This window comes from Opisthorchis viverrini (assembly GCF_000715545.1).
Source record: "Opisthorchis viverrini unplaced genomic scaffold opera_v5_201, whole genome shotgun sequence".
Taxonomy (NCBI): Eukaryota; Metazoa; Platyhelminthes; class Trematoda; order Opisthorchiida; family Opisthorchiidae; genus Opisthorchis; species Opisthorchis viverrini.
Window position 1 is genome coordinate 280,951 of NW_008751856.1, and position 20,122 is coordinate 301,072.

At 44.3% G+C, this 20,122-nt stretch overlaps 1 protein-coding gene across 1 annotated transcript; it reads right to left on the reverse strand.

Annotated features, from left to right (window-relative positions):
* Nucleotides 1-2,793: 2,793 nt before the first annotated feature.
* T265_08065 (hypothetical protein) lies at nucleotides 2,794-6,329 on the reverse strand (the record flags this gene model as incomplete). Its single annotated transcript, XM_009173760.1, has 6 exons — nucleotides 2,794-3,119; nucleotides 5,643-5,735; nucleotides 5,773-5,865; nucleotides 5,886-5,987; nucleotides 6,025-6,213; nucleotides 6,261-6,329. The coding sequence occupies 6 exons, from the start codon at nucleotides 6,327-6,329 to the stop codon at nucleotides 2,973-2,975; spliced, it is 693 nt and encodes a 230-aa protein (XP_009172024.1).
* Nucleotides 6,330-20,122: the final 13,793 nt, after the last annotated feature.

The window sequence follows — 20,122 nt, forward strand, 5'->3', positions numbered from 1 at the left end:
GTCGGTTTCGAACCGCGAAGCTTCCGGCCAGTAAATTTGCGCCCTAACCACTAAGCCATCTTGCCCCATACTGTGCACCGATAACCCTGAGAGTGGGCCACACAGCTCTTAACTCGCCGGTGGTTTATGATCAAGTGAACCACCCAACCGAAAAACCTGTGACGCTGTCGGCCAGATTGCACGAGGGATAACACTAAATGTACAAACACCATCAACTGCTCATTACTGCTATCAACTTCAAGCTCTGAGATGCTGCATGACCCCTTGGCGTCTTCTACCGTTAGTGTATTCATGGACCTAAATCGATGGTATCGTTACTGGTAAGAAATGACAAATTTGATTCTGAGACTTGCTGGCCTTGATGAGCCTGTGGTGACTGTAATAATATGACGTTAACGAAGAAACTGTCATTGTTATCAGGTAGACTCAAAGAACGACCTCCATCAGGTGTGACACGAAGGAGATTCCTAAAAATAGCAGCGATTCGCACCTTACAGAAAGACCCTCTGATGATTAGGTCTTAGCCAGAGTGTTTTATATCCTAGTAGATGCAGTCAAATCCTGTCATTCAATCCACAGTCTCGGCTAGTTCAAACAAATGACAGAAGAATGCAGTCGATATCTATCAGTTCTTTTCAGATGCCTCACTGCCCCAAATTACCAGCATATGGAGCTTGTAATGATCTAGGAATCCATCCATTCAAGTGACAGTTCATTCATAAAAGGAAACCAGAAGCTGTTAAAATGTTGGATCAAACGCGTCCCATCACAGTCAAGTTGTTCACTGCCATATGTAAAATTATACTTTGCGAGCAGTCTCCATGTTGGTCAATTTATGTAGGATCCATGACCAAGTGCCCGAGACATCATTGCACCAAAACATCATAAGGAACAGCTCCGAAAAAGTTATATCGAGTTCACTCAAGGACGGCGAGATGGTGTTTCTGGAGGGGGTCAACTCTTATTTAACTTTAGGAAACAACGTGCATCTTGTTCTGAAGGCGAGTTGACAGTTATCTTCACCTTTGAAACCCAAGAGGCATCAGAATAATATATATCCTCCGAGAGGTATCATCTTCTGTAATTTTTCGAAGTTTTTATCCGCATCGTAACGACATCATGCACGAAGAGCGAGTGGCCCCACGGGTGAAAAGAAACTGTCAACCAAGCTTGTTCCTCCATCAGATTTCTCAATAATTCCTCCATGGGAGCACTTGGAGTTGATCATGCCTAAATCTCTCCGTATCACAGAATAGGAGCCTGAATTCAAGATTACGGGGAATAGCAAAGCCGTTGTTTTTATCTAGCGGAATGAGGTGGGCTTGTCACACATCTCTTGTTATCTTCAGGCGTCACTAAGTCGCTAGTGGTTGGTGGTCAAATGTTCAGAGCATGATCTTACACGCGAGTCTTTGAAGGCCAGAACAACGTTGTCCGCAACATTCAGATTGATCACGAAATCGGATACGAACAAAGTTAGTGGACATTCTTTTCGAACACCTAAACACAGTTAACACGCCATCTAAACACCCACAAAACCCAGCATCTGACAGATTCACGCGTCGGCCAAGAGGTGTATTTATACCCCCTTCTAAGTATACACAAACACCAAGCAACGGTTCCACTGTGAAAACAGCCGCAGGTGACCGCAATGCATGCCACTGAATCTGAGTTGAATACACCATGTTATGTCATTTCTATGCCTGAGAAATGCCAATATGATGGGCTGTCCAGGTTAGAGTTGACGTCCTAACGGAATAAAATCACGCGCCAATCTGTCCACGGACTCAGAAGGACTATGAATGAAGTAGAATGAAGTTATTGACAGCTGTTCATTATTCGCTATGGAGAAGATTGTTGGTAGCTCAGGTAGCCTAGATGGTCGTTGGTCACTAAGCTAATGAAGTAGAATGAAGTTATTGACAGCTGTTCATTATTCGCTATGGAGAAGATTGTTGGTAGCTCAGGTAGCCTAGATGGTCGTTGGTTTGATCACTAAGCTAAGCAATTTGATTGCAATCACGGCAATTCATCTAACTTAATTTACCCGGTCACAAGCATGTGCTAAATAAATTCTTCATTCCGGGTGGGAATACGATGCGTCAGTAATTTGAACTGTTCCGTTCTAGTGACAATTACTCCGTTGCCCGAGGCTCACCAACACTTGCATGGTTATTTTTGGAAACGATGAGTTAAAAAGTGCGGGTGACCCAATCAGGATAGACATATATGTATCTGATAGTTCGTTCCAACTTCGATTGATTACACGATCTGTCTACCCAGATAAATGTGGATTAGGTGATAAAATCATGTCGCACCTAAAGCATCACCAGTTTTTCCGCTGTGAGCGGTGCACAATTCTTAAGATCTAAACTGGGATCTGGAGGTATGGAGAGTGAGAGAAACTTCTTCTGAAACGCCAGAATATTGGTGGTTTAGATGCATTGACTCGCCACTAATCAGATTGCCTTTGAACTATACCTTAGCATGAAAAACTTACAGACTGGGAAGAAATCCAACCCCCCATACGATGTAGCAACCAACAACCGGTTAACAAGCGCTACCAAAGATTTTCGATACCAGATACCAGATACTAAAGAAGTCCTCAGAACTTCTGAATATATGCTACGTTCATCAAGGCTGGATTTTTCACCAACCTTTCACTTACCTTTGTACGTGGTGGCATCAAAAAACCGTCTATTCCGTTTACAGTTTTAGGTAGAGTCACTAAAAGTTCTTTAAGAAAGTATACCTTCCGGCATTTCATCCCTTTGGACGGTAATGAAGTAAAACTTCCAGATATTTTTTAATTGTTCTATTTTAGACGAATAACGTGCTCCAGAAACGATTGCAAACTTGAAAAGGTTAAAGTAAAAATTCACCAAAACCTGGTCACGTCCAGTAACGTGTCCAAAGATGTACAGAAAAATGGTTATGAAGTTCGGAGATAAATCGAGTCAATTTCTTTCCATTTATGCATCTTCACCGCGTTGAATCGCCTTGCACACACAAACCGCAAAAACAAGTGCGAGAATTTGCAACAGAGCAAACAAAAAGACGCACAACGCTACCGCAAGGATATTCTTTTCGATGAATTTATCCAGTGCAGCGCTACATCCCTGGGAAAGAAAAAACAAACAAAAGTATAATGAAGTTACTTGACTGATGAGAATAAGTCTGGGTTTATTGAAGTCAAAAGATGTAAATTACGTGCAATTCATTGCCAAATGGTCGCTGGTAAGTTGTAGATGAGCGAAGCCTGTAACGTTACAGTCTCCGCAGACCTAGTCCCAAACGCATGTTCACTGGTAACTTCGAGGCCATTGTTAACTTCCGACTATATTTGATGGAAGAAATCACCAACATGGTCCATAATCACTGTTTTTTCCGACGACGTAAACATTTATCGCAGTATTAAAAAGCAACACCTAAACTAGTTTCCGTAGTCTCATAATGTATACTCATTATCTGCCTAAAACTTCTGAAGATCTCCAGCTTGGGATATATGTAGGGACGTCCGATTCCCAATAGCTATATAGGTTTATACACTTGTAAATTCACCTCCAGAGTACAGTCACATAAGAAATCTGATCGGTATTGGGTTGAAAAAAAGGGACACCAGACCAGAGTTTTGTGAACAAATTTTGCGCATCAGCTGGACAGAATCTTTTAAAAGTAACGGTGAAATAAGATTTATTAAAATTATGGGATATCCTGTTTTCAAGGCTTTTATGTACATAAGGTAACTCGAGATTCAAATCAATAGTCTTCGCTGGAGTTCCGCCATCAAATAGTAAAACCTGCCATTTTTATTTCATTGAGAATTTTCGGACAGTTTCAGACACCGGCTGCGTAGCCGCCTTTACAGTAGAATCATTCAGGGAGACTACAAAGCCAGGAATGATCTTTGGCAATTAATTTAAAGATGAACTTCAACGTGTTTACTGCCTTTCTCCGCATGTAAAAATGCAACAATACTGAGTAGGTGAGAGTATGTGTTAATTTACTACGGACGTACTCTTTTATGTTTGTGACCATGCTCTACGTGCAATCGACAGTTACGTTGACTTTCTGGTCCAAAAACCGATTTCTATTTCTCGCCGATGGATTTATTTTCCAAAATCCGCCACTCAGTGTCTTGCGTTTCATCGTCATTCAGGACTCTGTGTACTTACGACGCTTCTTGCGACACATTTTTGTCATTGACTTTCACACCAAACTCAGTATGACAGACAATTTGTGCCCGATGTGGAAGTTTTGACTGTACCAGTGCTCACTCTACCTTAAATAGCATTTGAAAATTGTTTTGGAAACGTTTGGTAAACAATAGGTAGTTTTTCTGGTTGATTGAAAAGTATTCCGAAATGTTTACCCTTCCTTCAGTTCCTCGTCTGTGTGTGTTCCCATATCAAAAACTCTTAAGCATGTTGAGAGCCATCTTGTCCAACTGGAGCAATTGTTGGCACACCTTCGGACGAAACGTTCCCCTCGCTGTTTATAATATATTCCTGTACACCCCTAAATTTCTGTGGTCTGGATTTACATTTTCTGTTAATGACCATGCTCTTTAAAATATACATTACTAGCAAACATATTAGCTTGGGTGCTGGATAGCTTGTTGTTGTCTTTTTCCTTTTTAAAACTGGTCACCACCAAGTGCGATTAAATCCGAGACATGAATTGATCGTGTTTTTATGAATAAAACTTTAGGAATCTCGAATGTAGGGCTTCAGTGACAAATAAACTGGCTGAAAAAATTAGTTTGTTGTTTTGAAAGTGATGTGACCCTGCCAGATGTATACGCAAACGAGTAGAAAATTTGATAATACAACAGTCTATGGCTTTGTTTCCCTTAGGGACAGCGCTTAATTGTTCTATACAAATACCACACACCCATGGAGAGTACTACTCCCTACGAGGAGTGGTGTCCCGCTGCACCTGTATTGGTAGAAATTCAAGAAAATCCATCAAGATTGCCAATAGTGACAAAGGTCCTGCTCATGCCTATGCGATCCGACTACAAGTTGACAGATCCTTACAAGTGTAACGACCAAGAAACTAGTGAGAATTCAATACTTTTCTGTTTACTTAGAGGCTTTGGTATCCTGGTCAGTCTTCGTATTTCTACATTAAAAAGCGTCCAACGCAAGCAGGCCTACCAATGTAGATTAAACAACCCAATGTGAGTTTGGCTCTTCATTTAACAGAATGGTCTCACTTTTTGTCAGCGACATGAGAGAAGGGTTGTACGTTGAGATTATTTTGCGAATCAAGCAGGTGAAAGTAGCTTCCAACATTACTTCCACACAAATCCCCTGTAAGTTAACTAGAACTGAGCTCAAAAACTTGTCTGAAGTCACGGACTTAGTAACAAATTGGGCAAGGACTCAAGTTGTTCCACCTGAATAACACCCGAGATTGTGATTCGTAAACTTTCGCCCCAAAAAAAGGTGTTCGCTATTATCCAAAATGCTATCTCCGTAAAGTGCGTTAGTTGCTTTTGTATTAAATCCCAAGTCGCAACATCCCGTTAGATTCACTATGGTAGGATTGTTCTTAGCACACGCCTATTTCTTGTCCACCATTAAAAAACACAGTGTCTAGATAAAACAGCAAACTTGTAATTAGTATTTGCAACTCACCTGTGTGTATTGTAGGCCACTAGAATCACGACATGAATCAGGTACTTGTCCCAAACCCGGCGGCCATGTGCCATCTGGTCCACAACACCCTAGCTGAAAAGCTTAATTAGGAATGGATGAAGTGACTTACATCCTTCTGGATCAGATCAATCAATTTCTTAGAAACCTCCTCATTGTACGTCTTGTAAGTTTGTGTTAAAACCTTGTCTACATATTCTTTCACCTAAATATCACATGAATCACCAAGATGCAAAATAATTCACAACGTACATGGTCCTTCAGAACAAATCCAGCTATTCCAGCTGCTACACCACCAAGAATGAATATCACCAGGAAGATTATATACTGGTTTTTGTGTTTTTCAATTAGGTGCACGTCTTACCATTGTGAGGCAACAGACATTCTTTTTGCAAGCTCCACAAAAGCCAAAGCTTCCGACAACAGTTAGGAAACATCCGAAAGCTATTATAAAGATGACGAAGGCCATAAGCTGAGCATCTTCGCTGGTTAAGTATGTCTTCAGCTGGACTTGGGCGATGCTACCAACAACTATCAACGCAATTCCACAACACTGCAATTTTGAGTGACATCAGGGCAAATTTCAGTATTCTTACGTACGATGACAACCACATTGAAGACGACTAACATGCATTGCAAACACTTGTAGCCACAGCTGAGGGAGACCATATTCGTTGTTATCCGTGAAATGTGGCACTCCGGAGTCTGCACCCTTCAAATAGTCTTCTAGTTACAGTGCAATTCCTTTGGATGGGTTAAAACAAACGATCCAACTTAAGTTCAACGAGCTCATCAAGGAGTAAAAATACGAAGTACGAAGCTTAAGCTTCGTCGTTCTCGATCACTTAGCACTGGGTATATTCAGATTCAGGTAAAACGCATGAAACAGTCTAGCCCCACCAACTAATGATCATGGTGACGCAAATTATCTCTGGCGCACAATGCTCTTCTCTAAAAACCTCTGCGACAGGAAAGCAATTTTTATTCTGAGATTTATGCTCAAACTCAAACTCACTCTGATCTAGCCACATATAGTCGCGATTTGTTTTAAACATTCACCCTCCCAAATTTTCAGCGGGCGTCTTAGTTTGAATTTGCTGGACCGTGGCTTCAGAAGTTGCCTCGCTCATGTTCGTTGAGAAAGCTTTAGAAGGCGGTGATAGAGCTTTGAGAAGGCTTCACTGTAAAAACAAGTAAAAACGCTGCATTGATAGATCATCAGTAAGAGGACATCTCTGCCGGGAGTTGTTCAATAGGTGACGACCAGTGACGACCATAGTCACAATAACACGCGAGCGGTTTTCATGAGTGTTTCACGGTTGGTGGGTTTCAGACCAATGGCCACCTTCGTCAGGCCCATGCAATAAATTTTAAATCCTCGGTGCTTCGTGTTTAGACAAATTTGTCGGCGTTGAGTAGGATCTCGTCCCGTGTATGCAACCTATATATTCATAGAAAGAGTCATCTACCAAAACATATTTTGGTAAAGACCGGTTTCCGCTGTTGAGTCATTCACGGGATCTTCGGTGCCGTCCCGTAAAGGAAGTGCCTCTAGCTGGTTAATTCGACGATGCCGCACCCATGTAAATAGTGCGCTTTGCCGGGAGAATACTCCAAATATGGATGGGTTTCGGAAGTTGAGTTTGCGGATCTTGTTTACAGGAGTTCCGCAAGTTGCACAATCGCAGCTGGTGACCGAGATATTTTGTAGTTGATATTTCGAAGAACTGTTTGTGTTTCGTTTCTCTTGTGGACACTTTTAACTTTGTTTGACCACGCTGTGATAATTTCAGCTTAGTAAATATTCTGAAGAGTGGCCCCGTAAGTCTCCGTCACAAAAGTTGGTTTCCACTGAGTGTTGTTAGTTAGTTTAGAGTGAAGCCTTGGTGGCAGACGTCCTCAATGAATTTTGGGGTTCAGAGTTTCCCACCCAGTGGAATTTGAAATACAAATCAACATATTGTAGTGACAATTTAGCTATCGCACCAGATTTGCTGTTCTGGTTCATCATTTTTCGTAATTATAAGGTTTCTTACCGGGTGCTAGGCAGGGTGCCTCTTTTTGCCATCCGTCGTTCTGTTTTAGCCCGTCACCTTCATTTTGAAGCAAATGAGATCGTGACCTTGAGGCTGAAATATCATAGTGTTAGAACTTACAGGGGGGTCAACCTACGTCAACTGCGTTTAGTTTTTTGGTGTGAACACCCAGATGCTCCTAGGTAGTTGATGAGTCTGCCGGTGAATGCACGTGCTTCTTTTATCAAGCGATTTGGCTCTTCTGCTTTCCCTGTTCCTTGGCTTTAGAGATCAGTCGGTTCCAAGCAGTATGAAATATTATTCATAGTTGTTTGTAGGTTGCTTTCTCATCCACCAATGCTGGCTGCCGGATTATAACATACTCCTTACGCATATTCTCGTGCCACCACCGGCAAATTCTGACAACCTCGTGGACAAATGGAAAAAGTGGCGGATTGACTTCGAGGGATAGAATCCAGGAGGGCTACATCCGTCGTTGTTTGGGAGCAAATTTTATTGCGCTAAGCCTCGACTTCTGCGACTGACGACCTGCCATGGATAGTCGAGGATATTACACCTTAAACCAGATGGCGGCTCAGAGTCGCAGACTTGGACGTTTTAAGCTTGTGACCAGCCGACTAGTGGCCTTGACCGCTACTGTGCAACTGATAGACCATCATATTACGCCGACTTTTGTGATGATGTAAGTCACCCCTTGCGCGATTGCGTTCGTCCAGTCTGTCCTAGAGGCAAGTCTGCGGATGATTTATTTGTCTGTGGGACCTATCCCCAAGCCCGCCCAGAATGCGTGCGGCCATCGATGCCTAACGGTCCACAAACGAGCAAAGAGTTTAGGAATCGCTTGCAGAAGCTGGGTACCAGACGGTTAAGGAGGGCATCATGCCACCCCCAAACGAATGGCCTAACCGAACATAATAACCGAACCCCCAAGGAGTGGCTAGCGGCCAAAGGAGGTGACTGGAAGCGAACTTGCCAATGGTGTTCCTGGCTCACCGTGCTTCCATACAGCCAACCACAGGCAAGTCCCCTTTTACGCTGATGTATGGTTGACATCCGCGCCTCCGGTTGATCAGGAAAATGAGTTGTGGCCGGCAGCACGCTTGTCTCCGGAGAAGCCAGCGAAGAAAGGCGGAGAGCTCGAGAAAACTTGAACGCCGTTCAAGAAAGCACTAGGCAGAAAACGGCAAATAGAAAGTCACGAACATTGCACATAGGCGCGAAGGTCAAGTAGAAGGGTCATCAAAATCCTGGAATGAGTGGACTGGGGCTGCGGAAGCTAGGTAGTCGATGGCAAGGGCCGTTTGCCGTTAACGACCGCCGGGGGGACGTCTATACAATTCAAGACGGTTGGGAAGCAAAAAGAGTAAATAGGACGCAGCTTTGTAAGTGGTATGATAAACCCGAAGAGTGGCCGGGTATACACGCTGCCGAAGCCGACCAAATGGAGGTAAATGAAAATCGGTGGCATGCGAACGACCTCCAAAGGGAGAAGGCGTGTAACGTTGATACTACTGATGGTAAGGCATGAGTGTAGTATGTTCTCTCGTAAATCCGCTTTGCGTCTCTTGAAAAGTGTGATCCATTACGGAGTTTGTGGAGTCGCTCTGTAGCATTTGCTTGCACTTTAGGAACAGTCAATGAATATCGAGGAAAGCGCATTAAGACGCGTTCAAGGGCAAGATGGATGTCTAGTCTTGTAAACAAGATGCAAATGAGAGTTTTGCTCCCCCATCCAATAGTCTGTAATTGTTCAGTCAGCGTTTTCCAATAAACAACTCCGCAGCGAATGCCCTCTTCCTTTCAATAGTAGCATTAATGTTGTAGAGCACCGGCAAGTATAAAAAGACAACGACGCCTTAGTGTGGCCCGTAAAAGGAGGATCACGTTCGTTCTGTCCGTCCGCAATTAAGACTTGATGCGTTTCAGGTACTTCTCATATTGCTTAAAGCCTTATGGTCCGTAAAAAATAACACAAAAGGAACGAGCCGTCTAAAATGACGTAAACAAGCCGCTGCAGCGCTGATTTTATAGAGTAAGTATTGCTCCCAATTTGTCAACCACCTCGCTCACATTGATATTTTATAAGTTTCTTCCATTTTAGGAAGTCAGTAGCTGAACGAACACTGCACCACGAAGTCCATAAGCTTTCCGGCAGGACATACGACTTAATCCAAACGGTCAACGAAGTTCGACTTGCCATCAACGGGTGGGTTTTTTTTCACTCGGGGTGGATTGGCGCGTACCGGCAAGTTGGTTAGGCTTCATGAACCCTCAGCCAAGTGTTAGTCCTGTGCGTTAGATGGTTTCGTTCAGCTGTCTGCTATTTTTGACGTAGTTTATTAGTTATCGTGGATCCTAATACCTTCATGGTGATATTAAGCTGTGCATCATAGTTATTGTCTCCGAGTGGCGCGGTTTGATTTCTAACGCCCGAAACTTTGAATGGTTGTTACCTTCGGCGGCTGAACTTCTGGGCTTTTGCACCTGACGTTATTCAGGCTCGAGGAATTGCTGTGATGATACCTTTATTTGTTTCCTCAGAATTCAGGGACGCTTCGGCGATTGGGGAATGTGTGTCAAAATCTGGCTTTTCACCCGATCTTCTGTCGAACCCGTGGAAGATATACCAACTTATAGTAACACCAAGCAATGATATTTATGGACGAACAGCCTTCTTATTTGACAATGTTCATGTGAACTAACCAATCGTTCTAACTTATTTTATTATATTCACAAACTTGGAACGGCTCGGTCAACACGGGCACGTTGGGTTTTCCGACAGTGCCGTCTGATCATGGCCGTGTGTCTTCGAATGGGGTTTGACGACTCTTTCGTGGCTTTTATCGGGAAGGTGCACAGTGCTGGAGGTTTCACTCTTTCGGGAACGAGCTCTCCATGAGTGTCTTTTTGTGGCTGCATTCTGAGTTATAGACAATGAAGAAGAAAGCCTGAATCGGCTTGGCTGACTAACGGTCCTAGAAATTTGGAAGTGGCTTTTGTCTCGGTAGTAGATCAATCAATGCGTTTAATTGCGTGCTCCTGTACAGCTTACACAAGTGACCCAGCATCCTGTGTCGCGAATGAAAATTTTACTGATGCATATCTCTAGTTCTTGATGGAAATGAATGCTCATTTCTGGCTAAGTTTTCTACAAAGAAAGCATCCTTTTTGCTGGAAGTCAGCCTTCAATATTCTAGATGGAGAACCTGCGATATGCGTTCAAGCTTCGAAAAGGCTCTTTGAATAATAGGCCGTCACATTGAGGTTCTGTTTACGATATTTGGAGAAGGAGCGACAGAAATTACATGAGTTTGTCTGCCTTCCTTATTTTTAACCATTTTGTGTGTGGAGGTTTGTAGCCGGTCTCTGTGGGGAAAAGCACTCATAAGGAACGTCGTTAGCTGATTTGATGGTTCTCTGAAAAAAAGACCCAGATAACGTCACTCGCGCATCTGCTGGTGGAATTGCGGCACTTTTGACAGCGGTGCTTAAGAGCTGCAGCCCCTGCCCGACAACTAACTGCAACCAGGCACCTAGAACTCGTTCTGCAAAAGAAGTCCATTATCAGTTTTTTTGGTTGCTACGCCTGTACATCCTTGAGGCTTTTCTGAAGAAAAACCAGTTTTATGTCAAATGCCCTGATGGTAGCGGAACATTTCTAATGTTGCTTATGTCTTGACGTTATGTGCAGGCGATTATAGATCTGCAAAATACACAACACCTTTGACGAGGAGCTCACACCAGTGACTCGGTGATTGGTGACTCATACGTTTACCTTCCTGTTAAGTCGGTGTGGTAGACTCCAGTTAAGCCATAGTTCTCATCGTTCATCTCGGGAGCTGTTGTTCAACGGTCAATTATTTGTTTGCTCACACTGTATACCTTGACCTCTTTTTTGCAGAGACCATGTGATTGGATTGTTTGGCCTAGCTTAAATCTACCACCGCCCCTTGTCTAACTCACCATGTAATTACCCGTTTCAACTAATCCAACGTCCAGACCCCTTGCTAGCAACATCGGCAGATAAGTTCTTAAACTGGCCACCCATTCTAGCCCTGACCATACGTCTTCTGATTGACTGACGCTCATTGCAAAAACGAGACACAAATCTTTCCACCAATTATAGTCTCTCGCATTACCACTCAAAGGTCCAGCATGCCTGCCGAGCAGAGGCCCATTAATAATGATTTGTTACGTCTTACAAATACATCGGCAACGTCAATTAGTCCTTTGCTGCGAGGCCAGCCAACAAGAAATATACCATTTCGTGGGTTCCTCTGGTTGTTGTCGTCCCATCTAAGATTTTTTCTATTGAACACCGTTTTATCTGATGCCTCCCTCACCAGACGGTACTAATATCATATTATTCATTCCTGAAGGTGAGGTCAGCCTACGTAAACTAACTTAAGATTTGTGGTGCAAACACCCAAATGCTCCCAGACCGTTGAAACCTACGCTGAAGAATGCCCTGCCCTTTCTACCAGGCGATGTGGCTCCCCTGCAGAGAGATCAGTCCGTTCCAAGCAGTAGGAACTATTATCCATAGACTTTCCTAAGCTTGATTCTCAATCCACCAACGATGGCTGTTGTCTTACAACCCTCCGTGAAAAGGTATACCCCTACACTTCTTCCCAAACCACCGCCGACAGCTTTTGGCGGCCCTCGCAAAGTGTTCAACCGAGTGATGGATAAGTTTTAGAAGCTGGAACCCAGAAGGGCCATAACCATGTCTAAGCAGTTGATTGTTCAGGGGCGATTCCTTCTATGTCAAGCCTCAAAGTCTGCAACTGAAGGCCTGCCATTTGTGGTCGAGGATACTGCACCTCGACCCAGATGGTGGTCTAAGGACACAAACCTGGGATTTTGTGCGTTCGGTAACCGACCGACTACCAGCGGTCGAGACGAGTAGAAGGCTATAGTTCGAATGGTTTATCGGCGATACTTACCAGTTGTGTCAAAGGAACGTTATCTGAATCCACATCGAGAATGGACTGCACATGTGTTGCTAAACACTTGAGGAAGAGCTGTTTGAGAAACGCGTCATCGATTTTTGTTGCCCGAAATGCTGTAAAAGCGGCGCAGGAAGACAGGCGGTGTACAACCATCTAGTGTTTCACCGCTTATCAGTTGTTCCAAGTGCCTATGTTCGGATAATGCAGTTCGCGCAGTTAATGTATTTTTAAGCTGCGTAAACGACCGAGAGCTGTCCGGTGCCATAAGAATATCGCGCAAATATGCCGCTATTTCAGGAGGTAGAACGGATAAACCATGATTACATCTAGTGTGCTCTTGAGTGATTCCTCTAAGGGCAAAGTGAGCTTGGACTTGAGTAAACCAGATACACGAACCATGGTGCCAGAATGGATGTAGATGAACAGATGCGGCGTTGATATTTGGCTGAGGTGACACGGGGGGCTAGATGTGTCGGAAATGAATAGAAATATGGATATATGGAAGTCCAAACGAAAAAAATGTTAGGACTTACACGAGTTCACAAACGTCGGGCTCACCAATTTCAATTTGTTAATGCTCTAGTGGAACTCGAAAATTAGGTATACGAACGAGAAAACGGGAAGCACTAACAATATCAGCTTGTTGAGGAAAATTATTACAAAAGGTATATGTGCGAACAAGGGACTTATGGCATTGCAGACACAGGTTGTAAGTCCGACTGCAGGTTTCTTGTCTTCTTCAGTGTTGTAGCAGCCACACATTTCCTGATTTTCCGTGAGTGAAGCGCCGTAAGTCCTGAGCGGCTCTGCTCCGAGTTGGACGAGGTGGGTCGCTCTGTTGATTTGTGTTGTGCTGCTGTGCTGTTATCCTATATTAAGGAACGTTTGCGTGTGTATGGGTGTCAGCAGACGACCTATTGCTACCTTATCAGACGGCAGACAGTCGGTGTCAGATGGGCCCCCATTTTGTGTCGAGATTTTTACTGTATGGAAAGAAAGGCGAGATCTTGGGATCTATGGCTTGACTTTGAGCTGTGTGGTCAAGTGAGTCACGATTATGTGGCGTGATTTGTGTGTGCGAAAAAAGACAGATCTCGTGATCTAGCGGGTGGCGATGATCTGTACGGTCATGTATGTAGTGAAAGGGTGGCTACACCTGCTGTGCGGTGGTGCACTTCGGGCTTGTCCCAAAGGTGAGCATACATATAAATAAATTACTTTTGGTACTTAGCTCCTGGCCCATCCAGAATACGTAAATGTGTGCTTGCTACCCGGTCCGCGAGTAGGGCGACTTATGATGTTGATCTGAACCGAAGCACACAATCCCAGAACACAGTGTCCAGGGCATATGAGTTTGCCGTGTTTTCGCGTCCAAAGAGAGACTACTCGACAGCCGTGAGCAACTGTCTGACAACCACGACTAAGGCTGTAGAGTTCCAGCTAGGTGAATGAGACGAAGATGACTTAATATGACCCATCAGCTCCAGACAGTTTGACTTTTAAGGAGACCCCATGCACTTCATATAGGCCTCGCATTTTTTAGGATGCGGTAAGTAGGCTTGCAAGATGGCTGCTGAAGTGAATTTTAGGGCAAGTATTCCTACCACTTTGTCAGCCGCCCACCTTATGGTGATATTTTGATATCTTGAATTGTATTTTCTTCTCATTTCGGGACTTCAACGGCCAAATGAACACCGCGCATTAAGAAGATCATGCGCCCCCCGGAACGACATATGTACTCATCAAAACGACCAATGCATCTTAACATTTTATGCCGTCTATTTTGAGCTCGCTCCGGCCAGCTGATTAGGCATCGTGAACCCCTAGCGGCGTGTTAGTCGTGTGCTGTCCGCTATGGTAGACGTAGACTCCATGTGGCTAATCGACCAACTTCGAGGTCCTCCTAACATAATTCGCAACATATATGGAAACTTTGCCGTTTGCTAACAAAAGTGCACGAATTTTTGCCTATAATGAACGCGGACTACGGAGTTGCAAAGGGCAACAGCAATTACCGAGCAAAAGTTGTTTGTAGGGAAGCACCTCCACAACTTTTGCGTCTCCAAATGCCATGTGGATTCTAGAATGTTCGGGGAATTTGTTTAGCTAGAAGACTGTCTGAAAGTTCCATCCAGTGTAAGTGAGTCAACGTTTTCTTCAAATCGCGATTTCTTATTACATTAGGCAACGTATTCAGAGTCGGGGGTGTTTATTGACCTTGAGGATTCGCACACCTAAACATGGTAAACATAGCAAGCATAGTTAATAATTTGCAATAATTCAGGAGTATATGAGTTATATACAGACATTCTACACTATGAAGTGGCGAACATTAAAATGTCGTGGCTTCCGAGAAATCACTTCCATTGTGCAACTACTGAGAGGTTCTAATGTGCGGTCTAGTTGAGTCTTCCCTGACCCGCGCTGAGAAGTTAAAGAGTGGTTCCATATCCCTTTTCGCTTGCTTCTCCAGGTGAATAGAGGTCGCTGAACAAAAAGTACAAACTCGACCCGTGTGTTCTGTGTATCAATCATTGAATCGGTGACCTGTTGAACTACTCAACCGCGGTTTTTTCCGCGCGGCCTTTCAATCTTGCTTACTGTATTTTCGTGTAGTTCGTGATTCACATCCTTGTTGGCGAAGCATCCAGTTACTCATGAGTTCATGGAGTCTATTCTGGCCAAGCTTGCCGTGTATAATTCCGCTGATATGCTTCGACATATCAAGCAGGTTTTGCTTAGTTACATTCCGAACTTACCCATCGGTGTTGTCGTCATCATGACCCTTATGTGTGTTTTCGCCGCTTCGTTATATTCACAACGTCATGTGCGGAAGCCACAATTTGTTGAAGGCCTGAAATCATGCGCAGTCTTAAATACATCTGAAGTTGCAACACTGCGTGGTTACATTGATGATTGGATAGGATCATCTACCCTGCCCTCATCAGAACTGATTTCAGTTTGGCTTCAGGCGCTCAATATGGAATTGGCCTCATTCCAAGTACGGATATTACACAATCTAGCTCACTTTTGTCTCAGGACGAACTTCCCATACTTCTGCATTCCATTGAACCTCAGCCACATCTTAATTTGCATCTTACTCAAGCTGATACGATGAGATCTGGCGAGTTCGACGAATCGGTAATTCAAGTTAACCCATTAGTATTGCATCAGTTTACAAAAATAGATGTATATTTTCCCTTGTTAATACTCAAATGTCAACTAAAACCTCTCGAATGTGACACCGATACCTCGGTTGTTCTCCGGATAGTCGATTTCTCTTCCAAGGTTTGTTCGCATTTTCACTCACTGTCAAGCAATTTTTAGGTGAAGGCACTCATTACACATAATGAGCACGAGCTACTTTCGGTCAGTATGCATGTGTGCGCTGACCCGACTTTCAGAATACTTTCTGATGAACAGAAAATTGATGTAAACCTAGTGTTACCATTGATCATTTCTTTTTAAAGGTTTTTGGTATAAAAAAGTGTTTGCTGAAAGCTCTTCTTCGATCCAAAGTGTTTTGGAAAGCCGCGAGTGTAAGCGCAGGGCACGCCCACCAGTTGGATTCCACAGAGTTCGTGTGTTCTCATTCAGATTCAACCGATAAGCAAACGAAGGGTACTAATGTAAGTCAATTGTGTATGGTTTGCAAATGCTTCATTTTTGCCCACTCCAGTTCGATTTTCTCGCTGGGTGGGGACACATTCTAGTCTTGTAATCTTCAGTGCTTCTGTTTGGCGTTGACGCCATATGGAACCGCGTTTCACACTATCTTTGCGTAGCAAAACCTCAACAAGTTAGATATGTGGTGTAGAAATTCGGTTTGGTCCAATGAGAGACATATCAGGCCCACGAAAATGAGGAAGCTATACTTCGGAAGCAACATTAATCGATATATCGTGGGCGACCGGAACCAAGGATAAATACGCGATAGTACTTGTGGCAGTGGGACTACAGGAGAGGGTGGGGAAACAAAACATCAACCGCATTTCAAATTGAGATAACACACGAATTCGAAGGACATACAACCTGGGAGTTACTGTACAGCCTTCTCCGACAAAAAGACGAAAAAACTCGGGCGCTGAAAGGAGGATTCCATGGAGAGGCAAAATTATGCAAATATGGCAACAAGGAAACAGAACTGATGACGTGTAATAGAAAGCAAAGATTTAGCAATCACCTTTGTCTGGGAGTATAAACGGACACCTCCTGCATTACAATGGCATCTGAGTGGATGGGTTGATGTTGTTCGCCCACACTAACCTGGTCAAGAAGTTGCACAATGCAAAAACCAGCTCTCCAGACGAACAACCATTTGCAGCTACACAACTGAAGTGGGCGTGACTACCGTTCATATTGCCTGATCACGGTGAATACGTGTCTTACAAAGTTGAAATGCGGATCCTTTAGCAAGGCTATGAAAACCAAGTGTTACTAAATGAATATACGGTCAACTAATCCGGTATCCAAAGACCGGAGCTGTTCCGCAACCCCCTCCGGGGCATGGTCAAACCGATGAGATGACGTGTAATAGAAAGCAAAGATTTAGCAATCACCTTTGTCTGGGAGTATAAACGGACACCTCCTGCATTACAATGGCATCTGAGTGGATGGGTTGATGTTGTTCGCCCACACTAACCTGGTCAAGAAGTTGCACAATGCAAAAACCAGCTCTCCAGACGAACAACCATTTGCAGCTACACAACTGAAGTGGGCGTGACTACCGTTCATATTGCCTGATCACGGTGAATACGTGTCTTACAAAGTTGAAATGCGGATCCTTTAGCAAGGCTATGAAAACCAAGTGTTACTAAATGAATATACGGTCAACTAATCCGGTATCCAAAGACCGGGGCTGTTACGCAACCCCATCCGGGGCATGGTCAAAACCGATGAGTACCAGGCGTTACTCGTTTGAGGCCACGGTGGTGCCAGTCTGTGAGATCTACACTGTGATGGGTGTCCCGACGGAGGAAATATCACAGTAAATTTATGCAGTGTCAAAGGTTCTTAAATTTCATTCTCATGGCTGGGTCTAGCAAATGAGGGACGCTAGCGTAAGGCAACGGGCTACAAGTGGGCAGAACGCTGTCATACACCAAAAGTCTGACACATCAGTGCTACGTGTCGACAGATGACCGGCGCCGTCGATGCGGGCAGGCGGTTTGTTTTTAGCAAGGTAGAACCCCCTGTTCGTAGTAACTGTGTTTATAACAGGCATTTTTTGACCTGTTACCGCGTGGAAATTAAAGCGACGACCTCAGGGCGAATGGAAGGTTCGCCCAGGAGAGAGTTTTGCATGTTTATTTCATCTGCCAGTATTGGATCATGTCTACTGGCTAACAGTTCACAAAATGATAAAGTGTCACTTTTCAGGGTGGTGAGTACAGAAGTAGTTCCAACAGTAATGGATGAACCCCATGTGTTAGCCCTGGAGCTTGTTGGTGCTACTGATGTTGTTGGCACTGGAGCACTGAAGAAGCATTGAAAAAGAACCTAATATCTGCGAATTTTTCAGAACGTCCAGACCGATCCAAGGCTCAACTGTCCGTCAAAAGTCGAATAGGATCAAGTGAATCGACTGCTATAACATGAGGAGAATAATAGTATGGACTGACAGCAATTCCGCAAACGCAGAATAGGAAGGTTTTCAGAAACGGTGAACTATCCGCTGAACTGTCCAATTGGTTCAACAAACACTACAGTACAAGTATCTCCATCTAATTCGTTCAATATGGGAAGTTGGTTTTCCGTAGGATTGCAAGTACGCTCTCTTGGTTCCCTCATTCAAATGACACAATTACCGTAGAATCGGTTCCGACAAAATGTTGGTTGGTTTTGGGCGTGGATATTCCGAATGGAACCGTTCCACAGGGTCAGTGTATACCCCAAAGCCTGCGTAGCTACCCTGCTCAAATTTTCTAAGCGAGCCAAATATAAGAGGACTGCTGCAAACGTAACCAACTACTATAGTTCCCATTCATTGAACTGACAGGGATTTAGGTTCAGTGAATAGGGGAACATTGTGAATCGTTTTTCAAAGGTGTTGAACACTCGAACAAACTCTTCAATGTCGCCACATCTTTTCACCATGAGATGAAGGTTTGGACACTGAAAACACGTTCGTAGGTTTCAGTCTTGACAAAGAGGTGAAGCAATTCTGCTTCGTAGCGCCAGCTGTATTTAGCTGCCCAGATGTGTTGGAATACGGAACAAGGTTTCTGAGTTAAATATCGTCCGAATGGTCGCCTGACCGATTCAAGATGCTCACTAGCGAAACGAACGTCACTACATGACACGAAGGACCGTATTTTGCCTTCTGATTATTTTACCTTGTTGACACATTTTGATATGGGCTTTCAACACCTACTGGCAACACTAGTGCCTGCAGCACTCCTTTTTGGCTCGAATCTGAATATTTGTGAAATTTTTGCTTTATAGGGGGTATTTTCCCCGGCTTCTGCTACCGCAACTGCATTTTAACCACCAGCCAAACGATGAAAGCCGTTGAGGCCATAGATATCGAAGACCATAATTGCATCGGGAAGGCTCCGAAAGTCTAGCTGGAATAATTGCCCTCTCCGAGTGAACAAATATCTAGGTCTAGGGCTTCAGGCCATTCGGTGTCCATTGCAGAATTAGGCCGACGTTGGCGTTGATCGCAGATCCCAAGTTGTGCCTCTTCCTCGACCGGGTCCACGTAAGCGGTCTCCCCTGCACTGTTCTTTGTAAGCGTTCACAAGTGCCCGCACAATTTGAAATAACCTCTAATTCGGCGATAGCAACTTTTCATTCGAAATTAGCCTGTCCGTCCCGTCACGAAGAGACTGGACCTTACCGTGGTGTGACGGTTTGCGCACCTCAGCGATCCATTGAGCTATACTGGAGAGTATCCCGCGACACTCACAGAGTCTCTCACACCAGGTTTGTCAATGGTTAGAGGTCTGACGAACAATCTGGCCCTCCAGGTTGGGGGTTGGAACATGTGGCGACTTGTTCCGTACAAAAGGTAATGCATTTGCATTTCCCCGCCAAACACCGCTGCCTTGCGGTTAGGCTTTTGAGCCAAGGGCTTTGGTTGAGGATTCTAACCATTCTCCTGTCTAGGTGTGGGCGCCCTGGCAGTATCCCAGCCCACGTACAACCATGAACTGCACATACACAAATAAACTCATGCCACATCGGTCGTCGGGTGGTGCCATCAGCCGGGTCGCCTTACTTGCTGCATACAGCAGGGCGGGTAAGCGAAAACAGGCTACTGCTGACGCCTCCCTTCTTTCTCCTTCACATACTTTTTCTTCCCCCTCTCCCCACCTCATTAATAACTCTCTCCTTGTAGGCCCAGCACTTAGGACTGACGACTCCGTCGTGTATCGGTTTTGCGTGCAGCATCTGCTCGTCACATGGTGCCGACATCTTCAGGAATCTCCAAATCAGTCCTCAAGCCTCGACACCCACTCTATCTGGCCGC